Genomic DNA, 22,871 nt, shown 5'->3' with positions numbered 1-22,871 from the left:
TGCTCTTCCTTATGGAGCTATTAGCATTAAGTGGGAGGGAGGCAGCAGTGTGATGCAGAGAACAGTAATCACAGAGTCTCTCTCCAGGCTGACACAGCCCAGACTGTACAGCATGGCTCGGTACATACCTGCTATTTCATCAAAGGTTCACTGCAGAGAGTGTGTGTAAGTGGTAGACCCATAAGGCATTGAAATGGATTCGAGACTATCTTGAATTGGCATCTTTGACACGAGCCTGTACAGCCCACACTGATTCACCAGACATGAAACTGGAGAGGGAGAGGTTGACCAATAAGAGGCACAACGAAAATAGAAAGAAATATTACTACAGGTGAATTTGCATTATTTTTGTTAGTTGTCATACATTTTTATTTATCACACGCGCACAGCATACAGAGCCTAGTTTGAGGAGCGGAATAGCCTACAACCTGTCAGTCAGCAAGGGAGTAGCTCCTCAAAAAGACTGCAGGCTACTGGAGTGAAACCTGCTTTTGTAAGCCCAGTCATTGTGCAACAAATAACAAATGCTAAATGCAATCGCGTGTTAACTTTGGTGCCAAGATTAAAAAGGATCTATTTTTATTTCTTAATCTCAACTGGTAAACCGTGCCTCCCATTCGCCATTCGGAAGGATGCCTGTCGACCGTTGACTATCAGACGTGACCCACCACTTTGCAATGTCAGCTTGAGGCAGTGTAATTGTTTACTTTACTTCAAATAATGAGGCATATTTTACCTTGCTTCAAAGTAGCTTTGCGAAAATCCAGCCACAGAAACGTGATGGCAATTATTTTATAAAGACTTCCTCATGCCATTAATCAGCATTTCTCTCCTCCTGTATTGGTTTTCATATCAACTTTCTTTCGTTGTCCAGAAGCACAATCTTAGTCATATTAGCAACCCATCATACTAGTTGCTATTAGATGTTCATCTCTGTCATATATGGAACTGCTCGCATTAGGTGTGCTGTTTACAACTGTGTCTTCCCCATAATGCATTTTGGTAAATGTTTGAAAATGACACTTTATTAGCTGCTTCATTACAGGAGCTGCATGTTGAATACTAAGCTCCAGTCTTTTGACTGGAAGACGATAGGCTTGATATATATGCTCTATTAAGCTCTTAATGAAAAATGTCCGGTCCTTGTATGCATGCATAGTTTTAGAGAGGAAGAGGTGACGCGAGAGGTTTCACTCTCACCAAAATCTCTTCAAAATAAGTCCATTGGATTTCTATGGGGTTATTTTGGGCCTAAGCTTGTCGTCTGCCTTCTTGCCTTGGGACGATTACCATTGTTAGGGCGGAAACATTAGCATCTCGTCATTATATACAGATCTCTGATAGTATTTTCTGTCGGTCACGTCATTTTACTGTTTGGATTATTATTTATTTTTACTGGTTAATGAGGGTCAGTTAGTGAGCAGTTAAATTGACCAACATGTGCATCCCTAGAAAGAAGAGAGGCAGGGTAGGAGGCGGGTTTGATTATGAAGTTGAAGAGTCATGCGTCTGTGAGGCAGTCCCGACGCTTTCAAAACCTCTTCTGAACTCTGGTAGAACACTGTGTGTGTGTGTGTGTGTGTGTGTGTGTGTGTGTGTGGAAAGAAGGGGAGGTAAAGTGAGGTAAACTGGGTGGGGGGGGCTGACTTGATAAAATAAGGGGTCGGCTCTGGGCAGTAGAACTTGTTCTTGGCGCACATGGGAGATTTCAGGAATCCTGTCGGCCTTCCTAGAAAACTAACTGTCTGATCCCTCTCTATACCATCATCTGGCTTTTCTTTACAGCCCGTTAAATGGCTTAGAACATTCTCCATACTGTAGCAGTTAGCAACTCCCTCCCAGCACACTCAAATCTCCCACACACATACTGCTTTTACATAAGATTTATGGTATTTAGTGTGTAAAACAAAGTGGGCAATGTTTAAGACCACCTTACAAACAAGCCCCTTTTTACCACAGTCTTGCCTGCATAGCCTTTATACCTCCCGTGCGCATGCCAGGGATGAGTGGTAGTAGTGGTGTGGAGATCTTGGTGGGCATCTATTTTCAGAAATCCAATGAGAATATACACCATCAAAAGGAAATCCTTTATTATTTTGTTTAGACAGGTCCTAAGAAACATTATAAGACTAATAAAATATATTTTCTAAGGAATAGAATAGCTAATTTGAGTTTAATTAGGCCAGTGTTAGTGGTCTGTGCAGCCATGGCTGAGCCATCCAAATGAAATCAGTAGTTTGTTATTTTGTTCAGTTAAACTGAAAAGACACACTTACCCGATCAGACTTATATTTTATATTAAGAAAAATATAATATAAATAAATAAAATATTCTTCCCACACAGCTTAGATCATGGGAACATGTGGAACCGCTGCTGTCATATTAAATGTAAAAAAAAAAAAAAAATTGAAACGGAGCTCAAGCACATGCTATTTTTATCCACATTTAATCTCTTTCCTACCCTCACTACACTTTGTTAGGGAACAGGTATAGGGTCTTCATCATACCGCTAAAAAAAAATCAACCCTATTTTCAAAAGCATGCAAGTCTGTTCATATTTCAGAACCTATGCAGGCTTTTGGAGTTGGCTATACGCGATTGAGCAAAATAATAGGCCTACTCTTGATTTAGGCAATATCATTGCATGCTAAATGTTTCTGATCAGTGATGCGTAAACAAATAGATGAGCTAACCACCCCCTTATTTTCCTATCCACAGACCAATTAACCAAATAGCCTATAGTAATGATGATTCAGTGACCCTAAATCACATTGATTGATTATCAGACAAGCCAGTGAAGTCGCAGATTTTTGGTTGGGAGTAGGCCTAGGATACTAAGCGACTAACAAGTGGATTAGTTTTCTCTTCACTCGCAAACTAGATACGATGGCAAAATGTTGTAATAAATGCGGCAACTAGACAAGATGATGATGATGATGATGATGAGCAGCATTCACCTCAACTTAGATGACATTTCCCTAGCCTAATTGTAGCCTAACCAATATCCAAATGAAGGTTCAGTCTGACATAGATGTCTGACATAGATGAATCTATCAAGATGAACCCCCACACTTGTCTCAAATCAGAGCGATGGCGCTGTCCCAATCAAAATGGTGCTGAAATTATCATCTAGTTGATCACACGCATGTAGGCTATTGCTTAAAATATATTTCAAGGATGACTTTGGGAGTTTCAGTAAGCAACCATTTGATACATGCCTTCAGATGCGTTAGCCTACTTCATTCCATTATTTTCATAATTCAGTCATAGTTATTCCCACTGTCATTATTTCTGGATCCATCCCATTGTGGTTAAGAAAACAGTGTGTGCTTAGTGGTGGGCTATGCCAAGAGATGGGCTAGATGCCTTGCAAAGTTTAGAGGAGGATGGTAACAGTGCGCTGCCTAGCAAGAGTTTAAGAGCGTAGTGTGTGCCAATGCCGCCTCAGCATTATGGCTACATTTTATACTAAGCCTTAGGCAGAACCTTACAGAAATGTTTTTTATTTATTTTCTTTAACCCATATTTTACCAGGTAAGTTGACTGAGAACACATTCTCATTTACAGCAACTCGGTCGTTTGGCTTTGATACCGGTAATACCTTTCAGATCTAAAGAGAAGGTGGGGAAAGGTTGACGGGATGGTAAACTATAGTGCTGTAGTTTGTGCTTTGTTCTCCCTAAGTGAGGAGAAATAACACACAAACATGTATGTTTTGGTTCCGTATGCACCAAGCAAGGAGGAGGTGTTGTGCTAGAGGCATCTAATTTCATTAGTCAATATTTTCCTGACATTCTTTATTGTACAGTACTGTCTTTTCTATACTCCTCTGCCTTGTTTTGGCCGAAAGAGAGGGAAGAGGAGCATGATACCTTTTGTTAGTTGGCCTAATTTCTGGATACTCGTGACCTAAAACGGTGATTTCATAGAGAGACATTGCCAGGTTGTGTCCGATGTGATGCCTTTGCAGGACATTAGGTTCTCCCACAGGGACAGTCTGTGCCCTTCCACTGTGACTAGATCACCTGTGTGTGTGTGTCTGTTGTGCACATGTGTGATGAAACCACCAACGGGTCCCGTGCCACCTCTGACAAAGCAGTATGTCCCCTGCTGCCCTAAGGGTTCACCCAGTTTCAAGTTCTAATCATCATAGCATGCGTCATATCACTACAGTGTCTGTCATAGGGTGTGACACACATGTATCTAGCGTGCAGTAATATTAGACTAGGCGAGATACTTGGTTCTCAGAATGCTCTTTGCGTAACAGATGCGTCCCGGTGGATTTCCAGTCCACATATGGAACCCTATTCTCTACAGTCTTCAGCTATTTTAAACTGAGCCAAGCTGGCCCCCTCCCATCTCTTCTCCCTCTGTTACCCCCCCCTTAATTCTTATGTAGCCCAGCACTCATGGAGTCAATCGTGTGACGCAACAAGCTCCTGCACGATTGACTCCACCGACACACTGAGAATACGTTGTTGTTTTGGCCTGGCTCTAGAGTAGCTGGCATTCTAAACATGTCTGAGGTGGAGGGCTGAAGTGGTGGAAAATGCTTGGGGGATGTTTTGAGTTTCTCTCAAGACAGCAACATTTCTTCGAGCTGATGTAGTACACTTCCTTCCAGTGTTTCCTAGAAGAGCATCGATCAAAGCTTGTTTGTGGCATAACTCTGGCTGGATCGCCTGGTGACTCAGTGGTTTTCCATCTAGCAAGTGTATGGGAATAGAAGGATTGTGAAATGCTTTTATAAGTGGAATATGACTGCCTGTGCGTGTGGGGCTGCTGATGTTAGATAGCACGAGGCAGAATGGTTTGTGCTGCTGTTTTTGTTTTGGTGTATTCCTTTTGAGGAAGGAGTGTTATGTAGAATACCCTGTTGGCAGGTTTTGTATGTGTCCAAAGTCCAATTCTTTAACAGATAGTGTTTTGAGTAACATTACATTCTGACTTATTGGGTGTCTCCTCTCTTGTGGTAAAAATGTTGATGATAACAGCTGTAACCAACCACTGCCTTAGAAAATACAGTGTGTCACTTAGTCTAGATTTGCACCATGGAAGAGGTTTTGGACTCTATTGTAAGGATAGATTTTATGGTGGCATAGACGGTTCATTTTCAACCTACTGAGGAGTGGAGATTAAAGGGGGTGAGGCTGTCCTGTATTTGTACCTCTCACATATGTTACCCTCCTCCTCCAGGACAGTGTACAGTGTGGCCAACTCCCTTCTTTCCTTTCCTCCTATTCTTCCTCTCCCAGTCCCCATCCCCCCCCATCAACCAGTATAGTGCAGGGGCTGAAAATGGCTAGTCCCCAGGCCAATACCAGCCACCACACACACATACACACACCATGACCGATCAGAGTAGATAATGGTGGAGTCTCCCCTCCCCCATTGCTACAACCCAACAGCAACATCCTTGAAATCCATTTTCCTAGTATCCACAGCCATGAGCCAATGGGATTGGTCAGGGAGGAAGGGGCCCAGCCAATAAGCCTGGTGCAGGCTGACAGGTCAGCTGACAGGAAAAAGCTGAAGTGGAATTAATGGATGGCTGGTTTTCGGAGCGAAGGCAGTGGTTTTTGCTCTCCAACTGGAGACCTTGGCTGAGAGATGATTAGAACCAGAGTAATGCAGTCCAATAACTGACTAGTATGGCTGTTGGTAGTCAAGGAATTGATTTTCTGAGACCCTTTGATTTGTTAGTATGGCACAGAGAAAATAATTACATTAAATTGTTTTGAACTCATACACTCGTTAGAGATTAAAGAAGCCTTTCATGTGACAGGCTATTTCCTTCACCGAGAATCAATCATGGAAAGGGGTTTGCATGGTCTTGTCACAAGAAACACTTCTGGATCTAATCATAGATAGCCTACTTAGAATGGCGCTGAAGGGATTGGAAAATGTGTGACGACAGTTGTTTTTTTTATGGTTGTTGTTGTTAACTTCATGCACATGGCAAGCTGCTCGATCTGCCACATGATGCAGTACCCTCAACCTGACACCACACACACACACACACACACGCACACTCCTCCAAAAACATGTGAGCTTGCTTGCTTAACCTGGAGGCCTGATTTTGTGTTACTTGGCTCCTGTCCAGCGTCTTCTTAGCTCCTCCATCACCATGTTGGCAAGGTGTCCCCTATATCTGTTACATTGCCCAGTTCCCTTGAACCCAGTAGCCACACACACACACACACACACACACACACACACACACACACACACACACACACACACACACACACACACACCAACAATCTCAGCTTGACCCTGCTGTGTAATGAACTCCATTCCTTTCCCTTCAAGAATGTAGATGGTAGCACGACACAGCTTTGAGGTGAGGGGTTCACTAAGGACGGCACCTTTTCTTTGAGGTGTGCCAATTTGATCTTAAACCCATGTCAGTCGCACAGTGTGAGCTGAAGGATGAGGGTGTCAATGTGTCTGTAGATTGGAGCCAGCTACTCTACTGTACAGATCTAATCCAGATCAGTTATGTGCTATGGGCTTCAGTTCATGCTTGATGGCAAGGGAATCCTATTCTCTGTACTGTACACATGATACACCTGTACAGTATGTAGACTATCTGTATCTGTACATACATGTCAGTCTGTTTGATGAAGCTGGTCCTCTACAGTAGTGGATGTGACAGGTGTTGTGAGAGAGATCACTCTAACCCATGTTGTTTCTCTCCTCTCATTCAGGAAACTCCCAACTCTGTGTTCCTGGTCATGGAGGTAGGTGGTGTCACAATGTCAGAATGCAACCTCTTCTGCTGAGCTGCCTATAAGCTGCCAGGGTCTCTATCTTTGTGTTGATTACCTCTCCCCTCTCTCTAACTGCTCACTCTCTCCATGTGCCCATGGTCATTTCCTCAGTCCTATGAGAGGCTGCAAACCCAGTGTGCTTCTGTCCTCGCTCTGCCTCTCCTCTCTCCTTCCCCTTCTTTCTCTCTCACCCCCCTCCCTCTCATTGCTTAAGGCCACAAAATTCCACAAACTGCCTGAAGGAAAAACAAAACTGTCTGCCGCCCTCAAACATACCTGTACACTCACACCCCGCTTTCGAGGAATACTGTTATCCAAGAATAAACTGTGTTTGTTTGCCTTATATTTAGCCCTGAAATACTTATTCTGCCCTTCTCATATTCAAGCTGTTGTTAAGGTAACTGGCTGTGCAAGGTGTCTTGAGACCCTGGTACCTGTTACCCTGGCCTGCCTGGGGTGTTCTAGCTGGTTGTGGTACACAGTGCTGTTATTCTGAGAGCCACGCTGACATTGAGGCAGGGTCTCCTGGCACAAGAGAAGAAACAGACATAAATCTGGCTTTGTAGCTTCTGAGCACCATTCAACCTTGGTCTTATAGATAAAAGGCTGCTTAATCAATGCTATATCACTCCAAGAGAGATGGGCATAGATGGTATCAATACTAGGCTAGCATGAATACTAATCTGGCTGGTGTTTGCCAGACTGCCTGTTTTGCTTAGTAAGAAAGGCTTGTCTTACGCAATGGTTAGAGGAGGGAGCAGATTACGTATTAAGCAGTCACTTATTAAGCAATCAGCGCGCAGGGCTCACACTCCAGTCTTTTGGCAGCGGTTGGAACACATTCAAAATAATACTGTTTTAAGGGAAACAATGCCCTTTTAGTTGCAAAATTGACTCTCAGTATGAAGCAAAGCAGGCTTTTTATTTGAACAAACATTATTTGTGTGCAGTGTACCTCACAAATGATTGTCCTCACACAGAACTTAATCGGATAGATTCACTAGAATATAATTATGGGCCCTTAACCATTCATGGCATCCCAAACTTTACAGCAATCAATGTGGACACCCCCATAATAGTGAAATATATTGTTACCCTACAATTCTGTGGTTATAGCGGACCCCTAAGAATGTGTTATTTAAACCCTGCTCAATGCCTCTGCTGCTTGCAGTAAAAGGATGGACATACACACAGAGCATCCATCTTCCCGTGTCTCATGTCAATAAGGATCTGAGCTGTAATTGATTTTCCTGTTCAAAGGGTGAACAACATGGTGTGGTAATAAACTGAACTGGAGTCAGATCCTACCAGTCACTGTGATAAGGCAGAAGCTCTTTAAGGCCAGATCAAACCAATACTTTGGTCAGAGGAAGCTTCGGTAACCAACAGGATTTAATTGGTGTTCTCACTGTGGTAGACTACATCCAATTTGCTGAGTAGAGTGTTGGAGGCTATTTTGTAAATTACATCACCGAAGTTGAGGTTCGGTAGGATAGTCCATTTTACGAGGGTATGTTAGCAGCATGAGTAAAGGATGCTTTGTTATGAAATTGGAAGCTGATTCTAGATTTAATTTTGGATTGGAGATGCTTAATGTGAGTCTGGAAGAAGAGTTTACAGTCTAACCAAAACCTAGGTATATGTAGATGTCCAAATTAGAGGTCGACCGATTAATCTGAATGGCCGATTTAATTAGGGCCTATTTCAAGTTTTCATAACAATCGATAACACCGATTTGGCCTATTTTATAAAAAAAATATATATATATTTATTATTCATTCAAACAGTACTTTCGTGCGTTTTGCCAGCAGCTCTTTGCTGTGCTTCAAGTATTGCGCTGTTTATGACTTCAATAATATAATAATAATATATGCCATTTAGCAGACGCTTTTATCCTAAGCGACTTACAGTCATGTGTGCATACATTCTACGTATGGGTGGTCCCGGGAATCGAACCCACTACCCTGGCGTTACAAGCGCCATGCTCTACCAACTGAGCTACTTCAAGCCCATTAACTCCCGAGATTAGGCTGGTGTAACCGATGTGAAACGACTAGCTAGTTAGCGGGGTGCGCGCTAATAGCTTTTCAAACGTCACTCGCTCTGAGACTTGGAGTAGTTTTTCCCCTTGCTCTGCATGGTTAACGCTGCTTCGAGGGTGGCTGTTGTCGATGTGTTCCTGGTTCGAGCCCAGGTAGGGGCGAGGAGAGGGACTGAAGCTATACTGTTACACTGGCAATACTAAAGCGCCTTTTAGGAATATCCAATAGTCAAAGGTATATGAAATACAAATGGTATAAAGAAAAATAGTCCTATAATTCCTATAATAACTACAACCTAGAACTTCTTACCTGGGAATATTGACGACTCATGTTAAAAGGAACCACCAGCTTTCATATGTTCTCATGTTTTGAGCAAGGAACTTAAACGTTAGCTTTCTTACCTGGCACATATTGCACTTTTACTTTCTTTTCCAATACTTTGTTTTTGCATTATTTAAACCAAATTGAACATGTTTCATTATTTATTTGAGGCTTAATTGATTTTATTGATTAAAGTTAAATAAGTGTTCATTCAGTATTGTTGTAATTGTCATTATTACAAATACATTTAAAAAATTGTCCGATTAATCGTTATCTGCTTTTTTTGGTCCTCCAATAATCCTTATCGGAATCGGCGTTGAAAAATCGGTCGACCTCTAGTACACATTCTAAGTCAGAACCGTCCAGAGTACTGATGCTAGACGAGGGTGCGGGCAGCGATCGGTTGAAGAGCATGCATTTAGTTTTACTTGCATTTAAGAGCAGTTGGAGGCCACGGAAGGAGAGTTGCATGGCATTGAAGCTCGTCTTGAGGTTTGTTAACACAGTGTCCAAAGAAGGGCCAGGAGTATACAGAATGGTGTCGTCTGCGAAGAGGTGGATCAGAGAATCTCTAGCAGCAAGAGCGACATCATTGATGTATTCAGAGAAAAGAGTCGGCCTGAGAATTGAACCGTGTGGCACCTCCATAGACTTCCAGAGGTACGGACAACAGGCCCTCCGATTTGACACAATGAACTCTATCTGAGAAGTAGTTGGTGAACCAGGTGAGGCAGTCATTTGAGAAACCCAGGCTGTTGAGTCTGCCAATAAGAATGTGGTGATTGACAGAGTCAAAAGCCGTGGTCAGGTCGATGAATACGGCTGCACAGTATTGTCTTTTTATCGATGGCGGTTATGATATCGTTTAGAAACTTGAACGTGGCTGAGGTGCACCCATGATCAGCTCGGAAACCAGAATGCATAGCGGAGAAGGTACGGTGGGATTCGAAATGGTCGGTGATCTGTTTGTTAACTTGGCTTCCAAAGACTGTAGAAAGTAAGGGCAGGATGGATATAGGTCTGTAACAGTTTGGGTCTAAAGTGTCTCCCCCTTTTGAAGAGGGGGATGACCGCGGCAACTTTCCAGTCTTTAGGGATCTCGGACGATACGAAAGAGAGGTTGTAACAGGCTAGTAATAAGGGTTGCAACAATTGCGGTGGATAATTTTAAAAAGAGAGGGTCCAGATTGTCTAGCCCGGCTGATTTGTAGGGGCCCAGATTTTGAAGCTCTTTCAGAAGAACATCAGCTATCTGGATTTGGTTAAAGGAGAAATGGGGAGGCTTGGGCACGTTGCAGTGGGGGGTGCAGAGCTGTTGACGGGTAGGGGTAGCCAGGTGGGAAGCATGGCCAGCCGTAGAAAAATACTTATTGAAATTATCAATTATCGTAGATTTATCGGTGGTGTCTGTTTCCTAGCCTCAGTGCAGTGGGCAGCTGGGAGGAGGTGCTCTTATTCTCCATGGACTTTACAGTGTCCCAGAACATTTTGTAGTTTGTGCTATTTCTGTTTGTGTATATTGGTTCCTAACTTCCCTAAAAAGTTGCAAATCGCGGGGGCTGTTCGATGCTAATGCAGTACGCCACAGGATGTTTTTGTGCTGTTCAAGGGCAGTCAGTTCTGGAGTGAACCAAGGGCTATAGTTGTTCTACATTCTTTGAAAAGGGCATGCTTGTTTAAGATGGTTAGGAAAGCACTTTTAAAGAATGACCAGTCATCCTCTACTGACGGAGTGAGGTTAATAGCCTTCCAGGATACTCTGCAGGCTATCTCTGCAGTAGATTGCAACTCCACCCCCTTTGGCAGTTCTATCTTGGTGGAAAATATTGTAGTTGGGGATGGAAATGTCTGAATTTTAGGTGGCTTTCTTAAGCCAGGATTCAGACATGGCTAGGACATCAGGGTTGGCGGAGTGTGCTAAAGCAGTGAATAAAACAAACTTAGGGAGGAGGCTTCTAATGTTAACATGCATGAAACCAAGGCTTTTACTGTTACGGTTAAACTAACTAAACTGGAAAATGGCGGACAGACGGGTTAAATGCTAGCATAAATTAGCCTACCCTTAGCTCCCCTCTGTTTCTCTACTTTTCTCTTCCCTGCTCCCTTGCACATTTTCTCTAACTCTCTCATTCTTTTTCTTGGACTACTCTCCCTCACACTCTGTCCTTCCTGCTCTCTGTGTTGACTAATGCCAGGATTAACAGAGATTGTTAGTACTGATAACAGCACAGCCATTCATCAGATTTTAATTGATGAGACCCTTCATTATCTGGGCTTTGTGGTCACACACATACACATACACACACACAGCTTGATACTGCTAATCTGTGTTGTTCTTACACAGCCTGCTAATAGAATGGTTTTGTTTGTCTTGTTCCTCCCCACAGTACTGCAACGGTGGCGATCTGGCTGACTATCTGCAAGGTAAGCATCACACTAATCTCAACAGACACTGAGTATTATTCATCAAAAAATAATAACTAGCGGCGGAGAGGAGTGTGGGTACTTTTGTGTACGTCTCTATCTGCCGTCTGTCTGTGTGTGTGTTGTGTTCCCAATGCGAGGGAATGTTGTGTGTAGGAGCCAACACAGAAATATGACACAATAGGTTCCTTCTTTAGCACCAAGGTCAGCATAGCTGAGTCTCAAAGGACACTCCTCTCTCATAATGCTTCCCAAGAAAGCACCAAGCACTGAACGTCTTAATAGGATGCTGCTTGTGGAGGTCTGCATGGTATATCGTTGATTTTATTGGCTCTCACATCACCTCAAGGCACGGTACAGTGTCTGTACCTCTCTTCTAGCGTGCACAGTCACACTCTCCCCCTTTCTGTTGCGGTCTCTATTTCTCTCTCTCTCTCTCGCTCTCTATAAACCCTCATTGTATAATATTGTCACACAACCATGTTATTTGATTAATTACACAACTTTGCTGCGTTTAGAAGAAGTTGTCACTGTTGTACTTTAGAGAGTGTTGTTATATCCCTGATTTAATGTGTGTAAGCATGGTTAGATTGACACAAGATCCATTGTGATCATAATGGTTTGGTTTACTCTTTAGAGACCCAGGAATCCTCTAAGCTAGCAGCTCACTGGATTAGCTAATATTATTGTTTCACTGCAACCAGTACATGCAGGACCAGACACACTCCACTTGCCCGACCTCTTATGCTAACTACAGTAATCGTCACTGTTAATACTTTTATTACTGAGGCTGCTAATGTTCAAACAATTACTACCCTAATCGGTTGTGCTTTTGCATAGAAGATGTCGACTACTTGCAGAATAAGCCATTTGTACAGGTTGCTTTCCCTTGGATTCTGTGTGCAGTTGTGGTGACGGAGCTCTCCCAATGCATCCTGATGTAGAAGTTTTAATGCATTTCTCTCATTGATATAGGTGCATCTAAATCACTTAAATGTAAGCTGAGGCAATCCGTAATTAATGCAATACATTAGGGAGATGGAGGTATTGAGTGTGTATAACTGCTGGCAAATGTTTGGTATGGGTCCCATGTGGCTCAGTTGGTTGAGCATGGTGCTTGCAATGCCAGAGTTGTGGGTTTCGTTTCCCACAGGGGGAACGTATGAAAATGGATGCACTCACTACTGTAAATTGCTCTGGATAGGAATGTCTGCTAAATTACTAAAATCTCAATCTGAAAGTGTAATGATTGGTGTGAGTGAAACATTAGTCTGTGAAATAGTTGTTAGAAGTTGTCTCTATGGCCTCAAGACTAGTGCATAGTGGGTGGATAATGTCCTTTATAGAGTTTCTGTGCATTATGGCTATTGTAGTTTTGTATGAATAAAATATGCTGATAGCCAGTGTGGCTGTAGAAAGTATTTTACCACTACATCCCTGGTCATCATACATTATGTGCCAATACATTTCTACTGTGTAATGAAGGATAGTGGGTAAGTGGTTTTTCCCTCCTCTCTGCTCTCCCTAGCCAAGGGGACACTGAGAGAAGACACTCTGAGGGTGTTCCTCCAGCAGATATCAGCAGCAATGAGGATCCTCAACAGTAAAGGCATAATCCACCGAGACCTGAAACCACAGAACATCCTGCTGTCATACACCAGCCGCAAGAGATCCAGCATCAACGGCATCCGCATCAAAATAGGTGACTGACCAACCCAGCCCCTCAAACACAACACACACTCAGTTAAAACTGAGCTAAAACTTCAAAAAGACAACTATCCCTTTAATTCTTCATAATGTTTCTATGATATAAATACTGTGTGTATATATAGAGATGGCCTATCCATGAACTGTTAGCCATCATATGATTTGTCTTATTGTCTCACAAGTGTCATATATCAAATGTCATATATCACGATGCACCACAATGACAGCTAGCTAAGGTCATGATTAGTTGTTTTGAACCCTACAGCTATATTTAGTTTTCACAGTGCTATTCCCTCAAGGTGTGGTGACTCTCATGTTGTGTGTTGTGTTCCCAATTTCCTAGTGTCTGAGAGGCCTGGTAATGGGAGTCGTGACACTCCGACAATAGTAGCTATTAATAACACAGACTGACGGCCTTCTCTCTTTCAGCTGACTTTGGCTTCGCACGATACCTCCAGAGCAACATGATGGCCGCCACGCTGTGTGGCTCCCCCATGTACATGGTGGGTGCAGGTGTGCGTGTGTGTTTAGTGTTTGTGTGTGTAAGGGTGTCATGTCTGCAGTCTCTTGTTCTCCGGCAACCTGCAGCTGGAACGGTCCTTTCAGTGCAAGACCTCTAACCTCTAACCTCTGTCCTCTAACCAGGCCCCAGAAGTGATCATGTCTCAGAACTATGACGCCAAGGCAGACCTGTGGAGCATTGGAACTGTCGTCTACCAGTGTCTCGTAGGGAAGCCCCCTTTCCAGGTAGGATGGAGAGCTGCATTAAACTGTGTGAAATATCAAATAAAATTGTATTTGTCACTTGTGCGGAATACAACAGGTATTTCTTTACAGAGAAATCCTTACTTGCAAGCCCTTAACCAACAATGCAGTTTTAAGAAAATATCCCCTCCCTCAAAAATAAAAGTAAGAGATAAGAATAACAAATAATTAAAGAGCAGCAGTAAATAACAATAGCAGTGCTATATACAGGGGGTACCACTACAGAGTCAATATGCGGGGGCACCGGTGTCGAGGTAATTGAGGTAATATGTACATGTAGGTAGAGTTATTAAAGTGACTATGCATAGATAATAAGAGTAGCAGCAGTGTAGAAGGGATGGGTAGCCATTTGATTAGCTGTTCAGGAGTCTTATGGCTTGGGGGTAGAAGCTGTTTAGAATCTTCTTGGACCTAGACTTGGCGCTCCGGTACCGCTTGCCGTGCAGTAGCAGAGAGAACAGTCTATGACTAGGGTTGCTGGAGTCTTTGACAAATTTTAGGGCCTTCCTCTGACACCGCCTGGTATAGAGATCGTGGATAGCAGGAAGCTTGGCCCTGGTGATGTACTGGGCCGTACGCACTACCCTCTGTAGTGCCTTGAGGCCGAGCATTTGCCATACCAGGCAATGATGCAACCCTTCAGGATGCTCTCGATGGTGCCGCTGTAAAACCTTTTGAGGATCTTATGACCCATGCCAAATCTTTTCAGTCTGCTGAGGGGGAATAGGTTTTGTTGTACTCTTTTCACGACTGTCTTGGTGTGCTTGGACCATGTTAATTTGTTGGTGATGTGGACTTGAAACTCTCGACCCGCTCCGCTACAGCCCCGTTGAAGTTAATGGGGGTGTGCTCAGTCCTCCTTTTCCTGTAGTCCACAATCATCTCCTTTGTCTTGGTCACTTTGAGGGAGAGGTTGTTGTCCTTGCACCACACGGTGAGGTCTCTGACCTTCTCCCCATAGGCTGTCTCATCGTTGTTGGTGATCACGTCTACCACTGATGTTAGAGTTGTGCCTGGCCGTGTAGTCGTGAGTGAACAGGGTGTACAGGAGGAGACTGAGCACGCACCCCAGAGTGGGGGCTGTGTTGTTACTTACCCTTACCACCTGGGGGCAGCCCATCAGGAAGTCCAGAATCCAGTTGCCAAGGGATGCGTTTAGTCCCAGGTTCTTTAGCTTAGTGATAAGCTTTGAGGGCATTCTCACATAGGTGTACCTTTTGTCCAGGTGTGAAAGGGCAGTGTGGAGTGCAATAGAGATTGCATCATCTGTGGATCTGTGTCCACAGATTAAATATGAAATATGTCACCCATGATGTGTGTTTATAGAAGTAGTATACAAACCCCATGTCACTCTGTTCTCTCTCTGTCTGTCTTTAGGCCAACAGTCCTCAGGACCTGAGGATGTTCTATGAGAAGAACAAGTCGCTGCTACCCATGTAAGTCAACAGATGATAGTTAAATCCTATCTGATCGAGGCCTTTTGGGCTGAAAATCATGTTTTTACCTAGAATGTGTGTCTGTTCCTCTATTACTTAGCATCCCGGGGGAGACGTCTCCTTCCCTTTGCAACCTGTTGCTAGGCCTGCTGCAGAGGAACCAGAAGGACAGGATGGACTTCGGTCAGTTCTGACATCACGTCACTTCTAGAAAATAAATTATTTAATACTTAATGTTTGTTATCTATAAATTGTACATTACTTCTCTAACATTCACACTTCTGTCTTGTTGTTTCAGATGCGTTTTTCAGTCATCCTTTCTTAGATCCAGCTTCTGCCATCAAAAAATGTGAGCAGATGGATGAGAACTTCCTTCGTCAATAACGAGGAAATACCTGTTGTGGTGTCAGAGCTGTATTGTGAGGTGGCATTGATGTTGAGAGCAATTAGGTCTTGTGTGAAAACGTGTATTACATTTACATTTAAGTCATTTAGCAGACGCTCTTATCCAGAGCGACTTACAAATTGGTGCATTCACCTTATGACATCCAGTGGAACAGCCACTTTACAATAGTGCATCTAAATCTTTTAAGGGGGGGTGAGAAGGATTACTTTATCCTATCCTAGGTATTCCTTAAAGAGGTGGGGTTTCAGGTGTCTCCGGAAGGTGGTGATTGACTCCGCTGTCCTGGCGTCGTGAGGGAGTTTGTTCCACCATTGGGGGGCCAGAGCAGCGAACAGTTTTGACTGGGCTGAGCGGGAACTGTACTTCCTCAGTGGTAGGGAGGTGAGCAGGCCAGAGGTGGATGAGACACCGTGGAGAACGTGCTGCTGCCTGCAACATCCTCCAGCATGACCGGTTTGGCGGTGGGTCAGTCATGGTGTGGGGTGGCATTTCTTTGGGGGGCTGCACAGCCCTCCATGTGCTCGCCAGAGGTAGCCTGACTGCCATTAGGTTCCGAGATGAGATCCTCAGATCCCTTGAGACCATATGCTGGTGCGGTTGGCCCTGGGTCCCTCCTAATGCAAGCCAATGCTAGACCTCATGTGGCTAGAGTGTGTCAGCAGTTTCTGCAAGAGGAAGGCATTGATGCTATGGACTGGCCCGCCCGTTTCCCAGACCTTAATCCAATTGAGCACATCTGGGACATCATGTCTCGCTCCATCCACCAACGCCACCAGACTGTCCAGGAGTTGGCGGATGCTTTAGTCCAGGTATGGGAGGAGATGCCTCAGGAGACCATCCGCCACCTCATCAGAAGCATGCCCAGGCGTTATAGGGAGGTCATACAGGCACGTGGAGGCCACACACACTACTGAGCCTCATTTTGACTTGTTTTAAGGACATTACATCAAAGTTGGATCAGCCTGTAGTGTGGATTTCCACTTTGGAGTGTCACTCCAAATCCAGACCTCCATGGGTTGATAAATTTGATTTCCATTGATACTTTTTGTGTGATGTTGTTGTTAGCACATTCAACTATGTAAAGAAAAAGTATTTAATAAGAGTATTATATTCATTCAGATCTAGGATGTGTTATTTTAGTGTTCCCTTTATTTTTTGAGCAGTGTATATATTTTTGCTAACATACAGTAGGGCAAAAAAGTATTTAGTCAGCCACAAATTGTGCAAGCTCTCCCATTTAAAAAGATGAGAGAGGCCTGTAACTTTCATCAAAGGCACACCTCAACCACGACAGACAAAATCCAGAAAATCACATTGTATTTGTATGTTATTTTCTCCAGCATGTCCTGTTCCAGTACCCAACTGCCCTAGCGCTGTGACCGACATCACATGTGGTATCTCACCCTCTGTTCGCTACAACTCCCCTGCCGTAAGTTAATCATGACTGCCTAGACACCTCATAGTTGCATTCCACACCCAGTGGGTTTATCCGTACCTCAAGGCATAGCACCACACCTCAGTACTCAGCGCCTAACAATCTAGACTTTGTACAGTAGCTCAGTGGGAAAATGGACAGACTGAGTTTCCCAGGGATGTACTCTTTCTCTGTCCACTGTGATTGCATTATTCTGGCAGTCTACATAGCCCAGTCTGACACTAATTGTATTGTACAGCCCAAGCCCTCTTTCTCAATTTCTTTCTCTTGCCCTATCCTCCTAACACACACACACACACACACACACACACCACCTACCCCCACCAACATAAACACACCTTTTGCTCATTACAACACACACACATACCCCTTCCCTTCTTCAGTCTCTCCCAGACATGCAGACCTTACCTGAGGACTGTCTGTCGTCGCCCCCCCTGGGCCCTCCAAACTACCTGCAGCTGTCTAAGGAGTCTGGGGGAAGCACCAGCAGCAAGAACTCCTCAAGCGACACGGATGACTTTGTCCTGGTGCCACACCTCTCCACAGAGTCTTGTGAGTCTGCAGGAACACACACATGCAGACATGCACACACACACTGGACACTTGCTACTCCTTATTACACCAATTAGGCCTACTGACAACACTACATGTACATTGTGCACCTACGTACACTCTTAGACTAAGCACCTGCTATAAAACGCACACTGAGCACCTACTTACACTTGACACACGCAGTTGACCAAATAGAAACACATTTTGAGTGGCAGTATGGGTAGTAGGTTCATTCACTTATGTGCCATGGTTTATACTCTTGTCTGGTTGGCTCACTTCCCTCTTCCTCAGATGACCAGCCAATGGGAGCAGTGGGGCATCGGCCGTCTGGAGAGTGGTGTGGAGGGTGAGTGTAACGTCATCAACTTCAGCTCTTAGCATAGATTCAGACAGTGTGTGTGTGCGTATTTATGTACAGTACCAGTCAAAAGTTGACACCTTTTCATTCAAGGTCTTTTCTTTATTTTTACTATTTTCTACATTGTCGAATTATAGTGAAGACATCAAAACTATGATATAACACATATGGAATCATGTAGTAACCAAAAGTATTAAACTAATCAAAATATATTTTATATTTGAGAATCTTCAATGTAACCACCCTTTGCCTTGATGACAGCTTTGCACACTCTTGGCATTCTCTTAACCAGCTTCGCCTGGAATGCTTTTCCAACAGTCTTGAAGGAGTTCCCACATATGCTGAGCACTTGTTGGCTGCTTTTCCTTCACTCGGCGGTCCAACTCATCCCAATTCATCTCAATTGGGTTGATGTCGGGTGATTGTGGAGTCCAGGTCATCTGATGCAGCACTCCATCGCTCTCCTTCTTGGTCAAATAGCCCTTACACAGTCTGGAGGTGTGTTGGGTCATTGTCCTGCTGAAAAATAAATGATAGTCCCGTTAAGCGGAAACCGGATGGGATGTTGTATCGCTGCAGAATGCTGTGGTAGCCATGCTGGTTAAGTGTGCCATGAATTGTAAATAAATCACTGACAGTGTCACCAGCAAAGCACCACCACACCATCACACCTCCTCCATGCTTCACGGTGGGAACCACACATGCGGGAATCATCTGTTCACCTACAGTACTCTGCATCTCACAAAGACACAGCGGTTGGAACCAAATTTGGACTCATCAGACCAAAGGACAGATTTCCACCAGTTTAATGTCCTTTGCTCGTGTTTGTTTGGCCAAGCAAGTCTCTTCTTCTTATTGGTGTCCTTTAGTAGTGGTTTCTTTGCAGCAATTCGACCTTGAAGTCCTGTTTCGCCCAGTCTCCTCTGAACAGATGTTGAGATGTGTCTGTTAGTGAACTCTGCAGTTTCTGAGGCCGGTAACTCTAATGAACATATCCACTGCAGAAGAGGTAACTCTGGGTCTTCCTTTCCTGTGGCGGTCCTCATAAGAGCCAGTTTCATCAGAGCGCTTGATGGTTTTTGCGTCTGCACTTGAAGAAATATTCAAAGTTCTTGAAATGTTCTGTATTGACTCACCTTCATGTCTTAAAGTAATGATGAACTGTCGTTTCTCTTTGCTTATTTGAGCTGTCCTTGCCATAATATGGACTCGGTCTTTTACCAAATAGGGCTGTCTTCTGTATACCACCCCTACCTTGTCACAACACAATTGATTGGCCCTAATGCATTATGAAGGAAAGAAATTCCACAAATGTCTTTTAAGACATCTCTGTTAATTGAAATGCATTCCAGGTGACTACCTCATTAAGCTGGATGAGAGAATGCCAAGTGTTTGCAAAGGTGTAATCAAGGCAAAATCAAATCAAATCAAATGTATTTATATAGCCCTTCGTACATCAGCTGATATCTCAAAGTGCTATACAGAAACCCAGCCTAAAACCCCAAACAGCAAGCAATGAAGGTGTAGAAGCACGGTGGCTAGGAAAAACTCCCTAGAAAGGCCAAAACCTAGGAAGAAACCTAGAGAGGAACCAGGCTATGTGGGGTGGCCAGTTCTCTTCTGGCTGTGCCGGGTGGAGATTATAACAGAACATGGCCAAGATGTTCAAATGTTCATAAATGACCAGCATGGTCGAATAATAGTAAGGCAGAACAGTTGAAACTGGAGCAGCAGCATGGCCAGGTGGACTGGGGACAGCAAGGAGTCATCATGTCAGGTAGTCCTGGGGCATGGTCCTAGGGCTCAGGTCAGTTGAAACTGGAGCAGCAGCATGGCCAGGTGGACTGGGGACAGCAAGGAGTCATCATGTCAGGTAGTCCTGGGGCATGGTCCTAGGGCTCAGGTCAGTTGAAACTGGAGCAGCAGCATGGCCAGGTGGACTGGGGACAGCAAGGAGTCATCATGTCAGGTAGTCCTGGGTCATGATCCTAGGGCTCAGGTCAGTTGAAACTGGAGCAGCAGCATGGCCAGGTGGACTGGGGACAGCAAGGAGTCATCATGTCAGGTAGTCCTGGGGCATGGTCCTAGGGCCTACTTTGAAAAATATAAAATATATTTTGATTTGTTGAGCACTTGTTTGGTTACTACATGATGCCGTATGTGTTATTTCATAGTTTTGATGTCTTCACTATTACTCTACAATGGAGAAAATAGTAAAAATAAAGATCAACCCTTGAATGAGTAGGTGTGTCCAAACTTTTGACTGGTACTGTATGTATGTATGAGAAAGAAGTGTTCTAAAGCTGTCCAACTCTTTGTTGTCTGATTTGGGCCGGCCACCATTTCAGAAAGGAACATACAGCATGTCCCTGCACCTCCTCCTCTGGTTATCCTTGGAGCACAATATCTAGATGACCTGACCTAGTTTCTCTGTTGACTCCCCTGGGCTTGACTGTGTTGCACCATGCTCATTGGAAATCTATCATGTTTTCACTGTTGACTTGTTGCGTCATGGAAATGTAACTTAAGCTCAGAAAGGATTCATAAACAGTCTGTTTGACCTGTGTCCCTAAACAGGGATATTTCAGGAAATGGGCAAGTTTTTTTTATGTATTTGAGCAATTAGATTTATAGCATGTTAGACAGATCTAACAATGATTGTCACGAAACATAATAAATATGTGTGGTGGATGTTGACAAGGACCAAGATTAGAAAAAAACTGAGTAGCTGATGGAGATATGAGCCAGTCTGCATGCTGGTATTTCAGGCCCAGATATCAGGTTTGTGTGTGTGCAGTGACATGTGTCCGTCAGCTGTGAACGGGCTCTGCATGAGTAAGTGCATTCTGTCTACTCCACATGGACATTTCAATGTATAACTCTACTGGTGTCATCTCTGTCAGTCTGCAGAGCAGCTGTGTTTTGTTAGTTTTATACCCCTTAGTCATAAACTACATGATATTGGTGTCTGAAAGCAATATATTCATGTCAAAATCTATTTGATTTGTGCTTATATTGTGTAGATGTCTCAGATAAATGGCTACTGTGTATCCTAAACACCACAGACCTGCCTAGTCTGGGTTAGAAGAATTAGATCTCTTACACACAGGAAATCGCTGTGGGCAAACGTCACGGCACCTCAAATGACTGTCTCATACACACAGAGCAGAGACACAAACACCACTTCTCCCCAAAGTCACTTCCTCCTCTCCTGTGACCCCACACTATCTCTCTCTGTTTGTAAATAACCTGCAGCATGAGAAGGCTCTCCACCCTCATCTATCACTCTTTTTATTTTCGCTCCCCCTGTTCCTCTCCTTGTTTCTCTCTCTGTAAATAGCCTCCAGTAATACTGTTTTCTAATGCTCTGTTTCTCTCCTTTCTCTCTCTGTAAATAGCCTCCAGTAAATACTGTTTTCTAATGCTCTGTTTCTCTCCTTGTTTCTCTCTCTGTAAATAGCCTCCAGTAATACTGTTTTCTAATGCTCTGTTTCTCTCTCTGTAAATAGCCTCCAGTAATACTGTTTTCTAATGCTCTGTTTCTCTCCTTGTTTCTCTCTCTGTAAATAGCCTCCAGTAATACTGTTTTCTAATGCTCTGTTCCTCTCCTTGTTTCTCTCTCTGTAAATAGCCTCCAGTAATACTGTTTTCTAATGCTCTGTTTCTCTCTCTGTAAATAGCCTCCGGTAATACTGTTTTCTAATGCTCTGTTCCTCTCCTTGTTTCTCTCTCTGTAAATAGCCTCCAGTAATACTGTTTTCTAATGCTCTGTTCCTCTCCTTGTTTCTCTCTCTGTAAATAGCCTCCAGTAATACTGTTTTCTAATGCTCTGTTCCTCTCCTTGTTTCTCTCTCTGTAAATAGCCTCCAGTAATACTGTTTTCTAATGCTATGTTCCTCTCCTTGTTTCTCTCTCTGTAAATAGCCTCCAGTAATACTGTTTTCTAATGCTCTGTTCCTCTCCTTGTTTCTCTCTCTGTAAATAGCCTCCAGTAATACTGTTTTCTAATGCTCTGTTTCTCTCTCTGTAAATAGCCTCCAGTAATACTGTTTTCTAATGCTCTGTTTCACTCTCTGGAAATAGCCTCCAGTAATACTGTTTTCTAATGCTCTGTTTCTCTCTCTGGAAATAGCCTCCAGTAATACTGTTTTCTAATGCTCTGTTTCTCTCTCTGGAAATAGCCTCCAGTAATACTGTTTTCTAATGCTCTGTTCCTCTCTCTGTAAATAGCCTCCAGTAATACTGTTTTCTAATGCTCTGTTTCTCTCTCTGTAAATAGCCTCCAGTAATACTGTTGCTCTGTTCCTCTCCCTGTCTGGTATCCACACTTATTTGGTCTTTTCCTTGCTTGTTTCCCCCTGTCACTCTCTCCTCAATCATATAGCTGCTTTCCTCATTTCTCACCATCTATCTATATTCATCTTTGGGGTGATAGTTTCTCTCTTCCCCCTCTTTTCCCTATCACCCTGACGCTTAAAGAGATCCTCCAAAGTTAAGAATAGAAATTTTTACAATATGTTACGAATTTGTACTTAAGATCCTGGACTGCGTCTTTAATTCTCTCTCTTCCTGTCCCTTTCTCCCAACCCTCCCCTCTCTTCATTCTCTTTCCCTTGTTCCCTGGTTGTGCTGCCGGGTGGTTAACACTCAGC

General features: G+C 43.6%; 1 protein-coding gene across 10 annotated transcripts in view; it reads left to right on the top strand.

Annotated features, from left to right (window-relative positions):
* LOC118397537 (serine/threonine-protein kinase ULK2-like) overlaps nt 1-22,871 on the top strand; it is a 61,421-nt gene that overhangs the window by 15,453 nt on the left and 23,097 nt on the right. For all 10 annotated transcript variants that reach the window (XM_035792417.2, XM_035792416.2, XM_035792414.2 and 7 more), the window contains exons 4-14: nt 6,711-6,743; nt 11,524-11,560; nt 13,089-13,262; nt 13,697-13,770; nt 13,913-14,014; nt 15,410-15,468; nt 15,569-15,651; nt 15,767-15,817; nt 17,215-17,303; nt 17,693-17,861; nt 18,153-18,207. In XM_035792417.2, the coding sequence (XP_035648310.1) occupies nt 6,711-6,743; nt 11,524-11,560; nt 13,089-13,262; nt 13,697-13,770; nt 13,913-14,014; nt 15,410-15,468; nt 15,569-15,651; nt 15,767-15,817; nt 17,215-17,303; nt 17,693-17,861; nt 18,153-18,207 (926 nt within the window). The remainder of the gene's footprint in view (nt 1-6,710; nt 6,744-11,523; nt 11,561-13,088; nt 13,263-13,696; nt 13,771-13,912; nt 14,015-15,409; nt 15,469-15,568; nt 15,652-15,766; nt 15,818-17,214; nt 17,304-17,692; nt 17,862-18,152; nt 18,208-22,871) is intronic.

This window comes from Oncorhynchus keta, chromosome 18 (assembly GCF_023373465.1).
Source record: "Oncorhynchus keta strain PuntledgeMale-10-30-2019 chromosome 18, Oket_V2, whole genome shotgun sequence".
NCBI lineage: Eukaryota > Metazoa > Chordata > Actinopteri > Salmoniformes > Salmonidae > Oncorhynchus > Oncorhynchus keta.
This window is presented reverse-complemented; position numbering and strand designations above follow the sequence as displayed.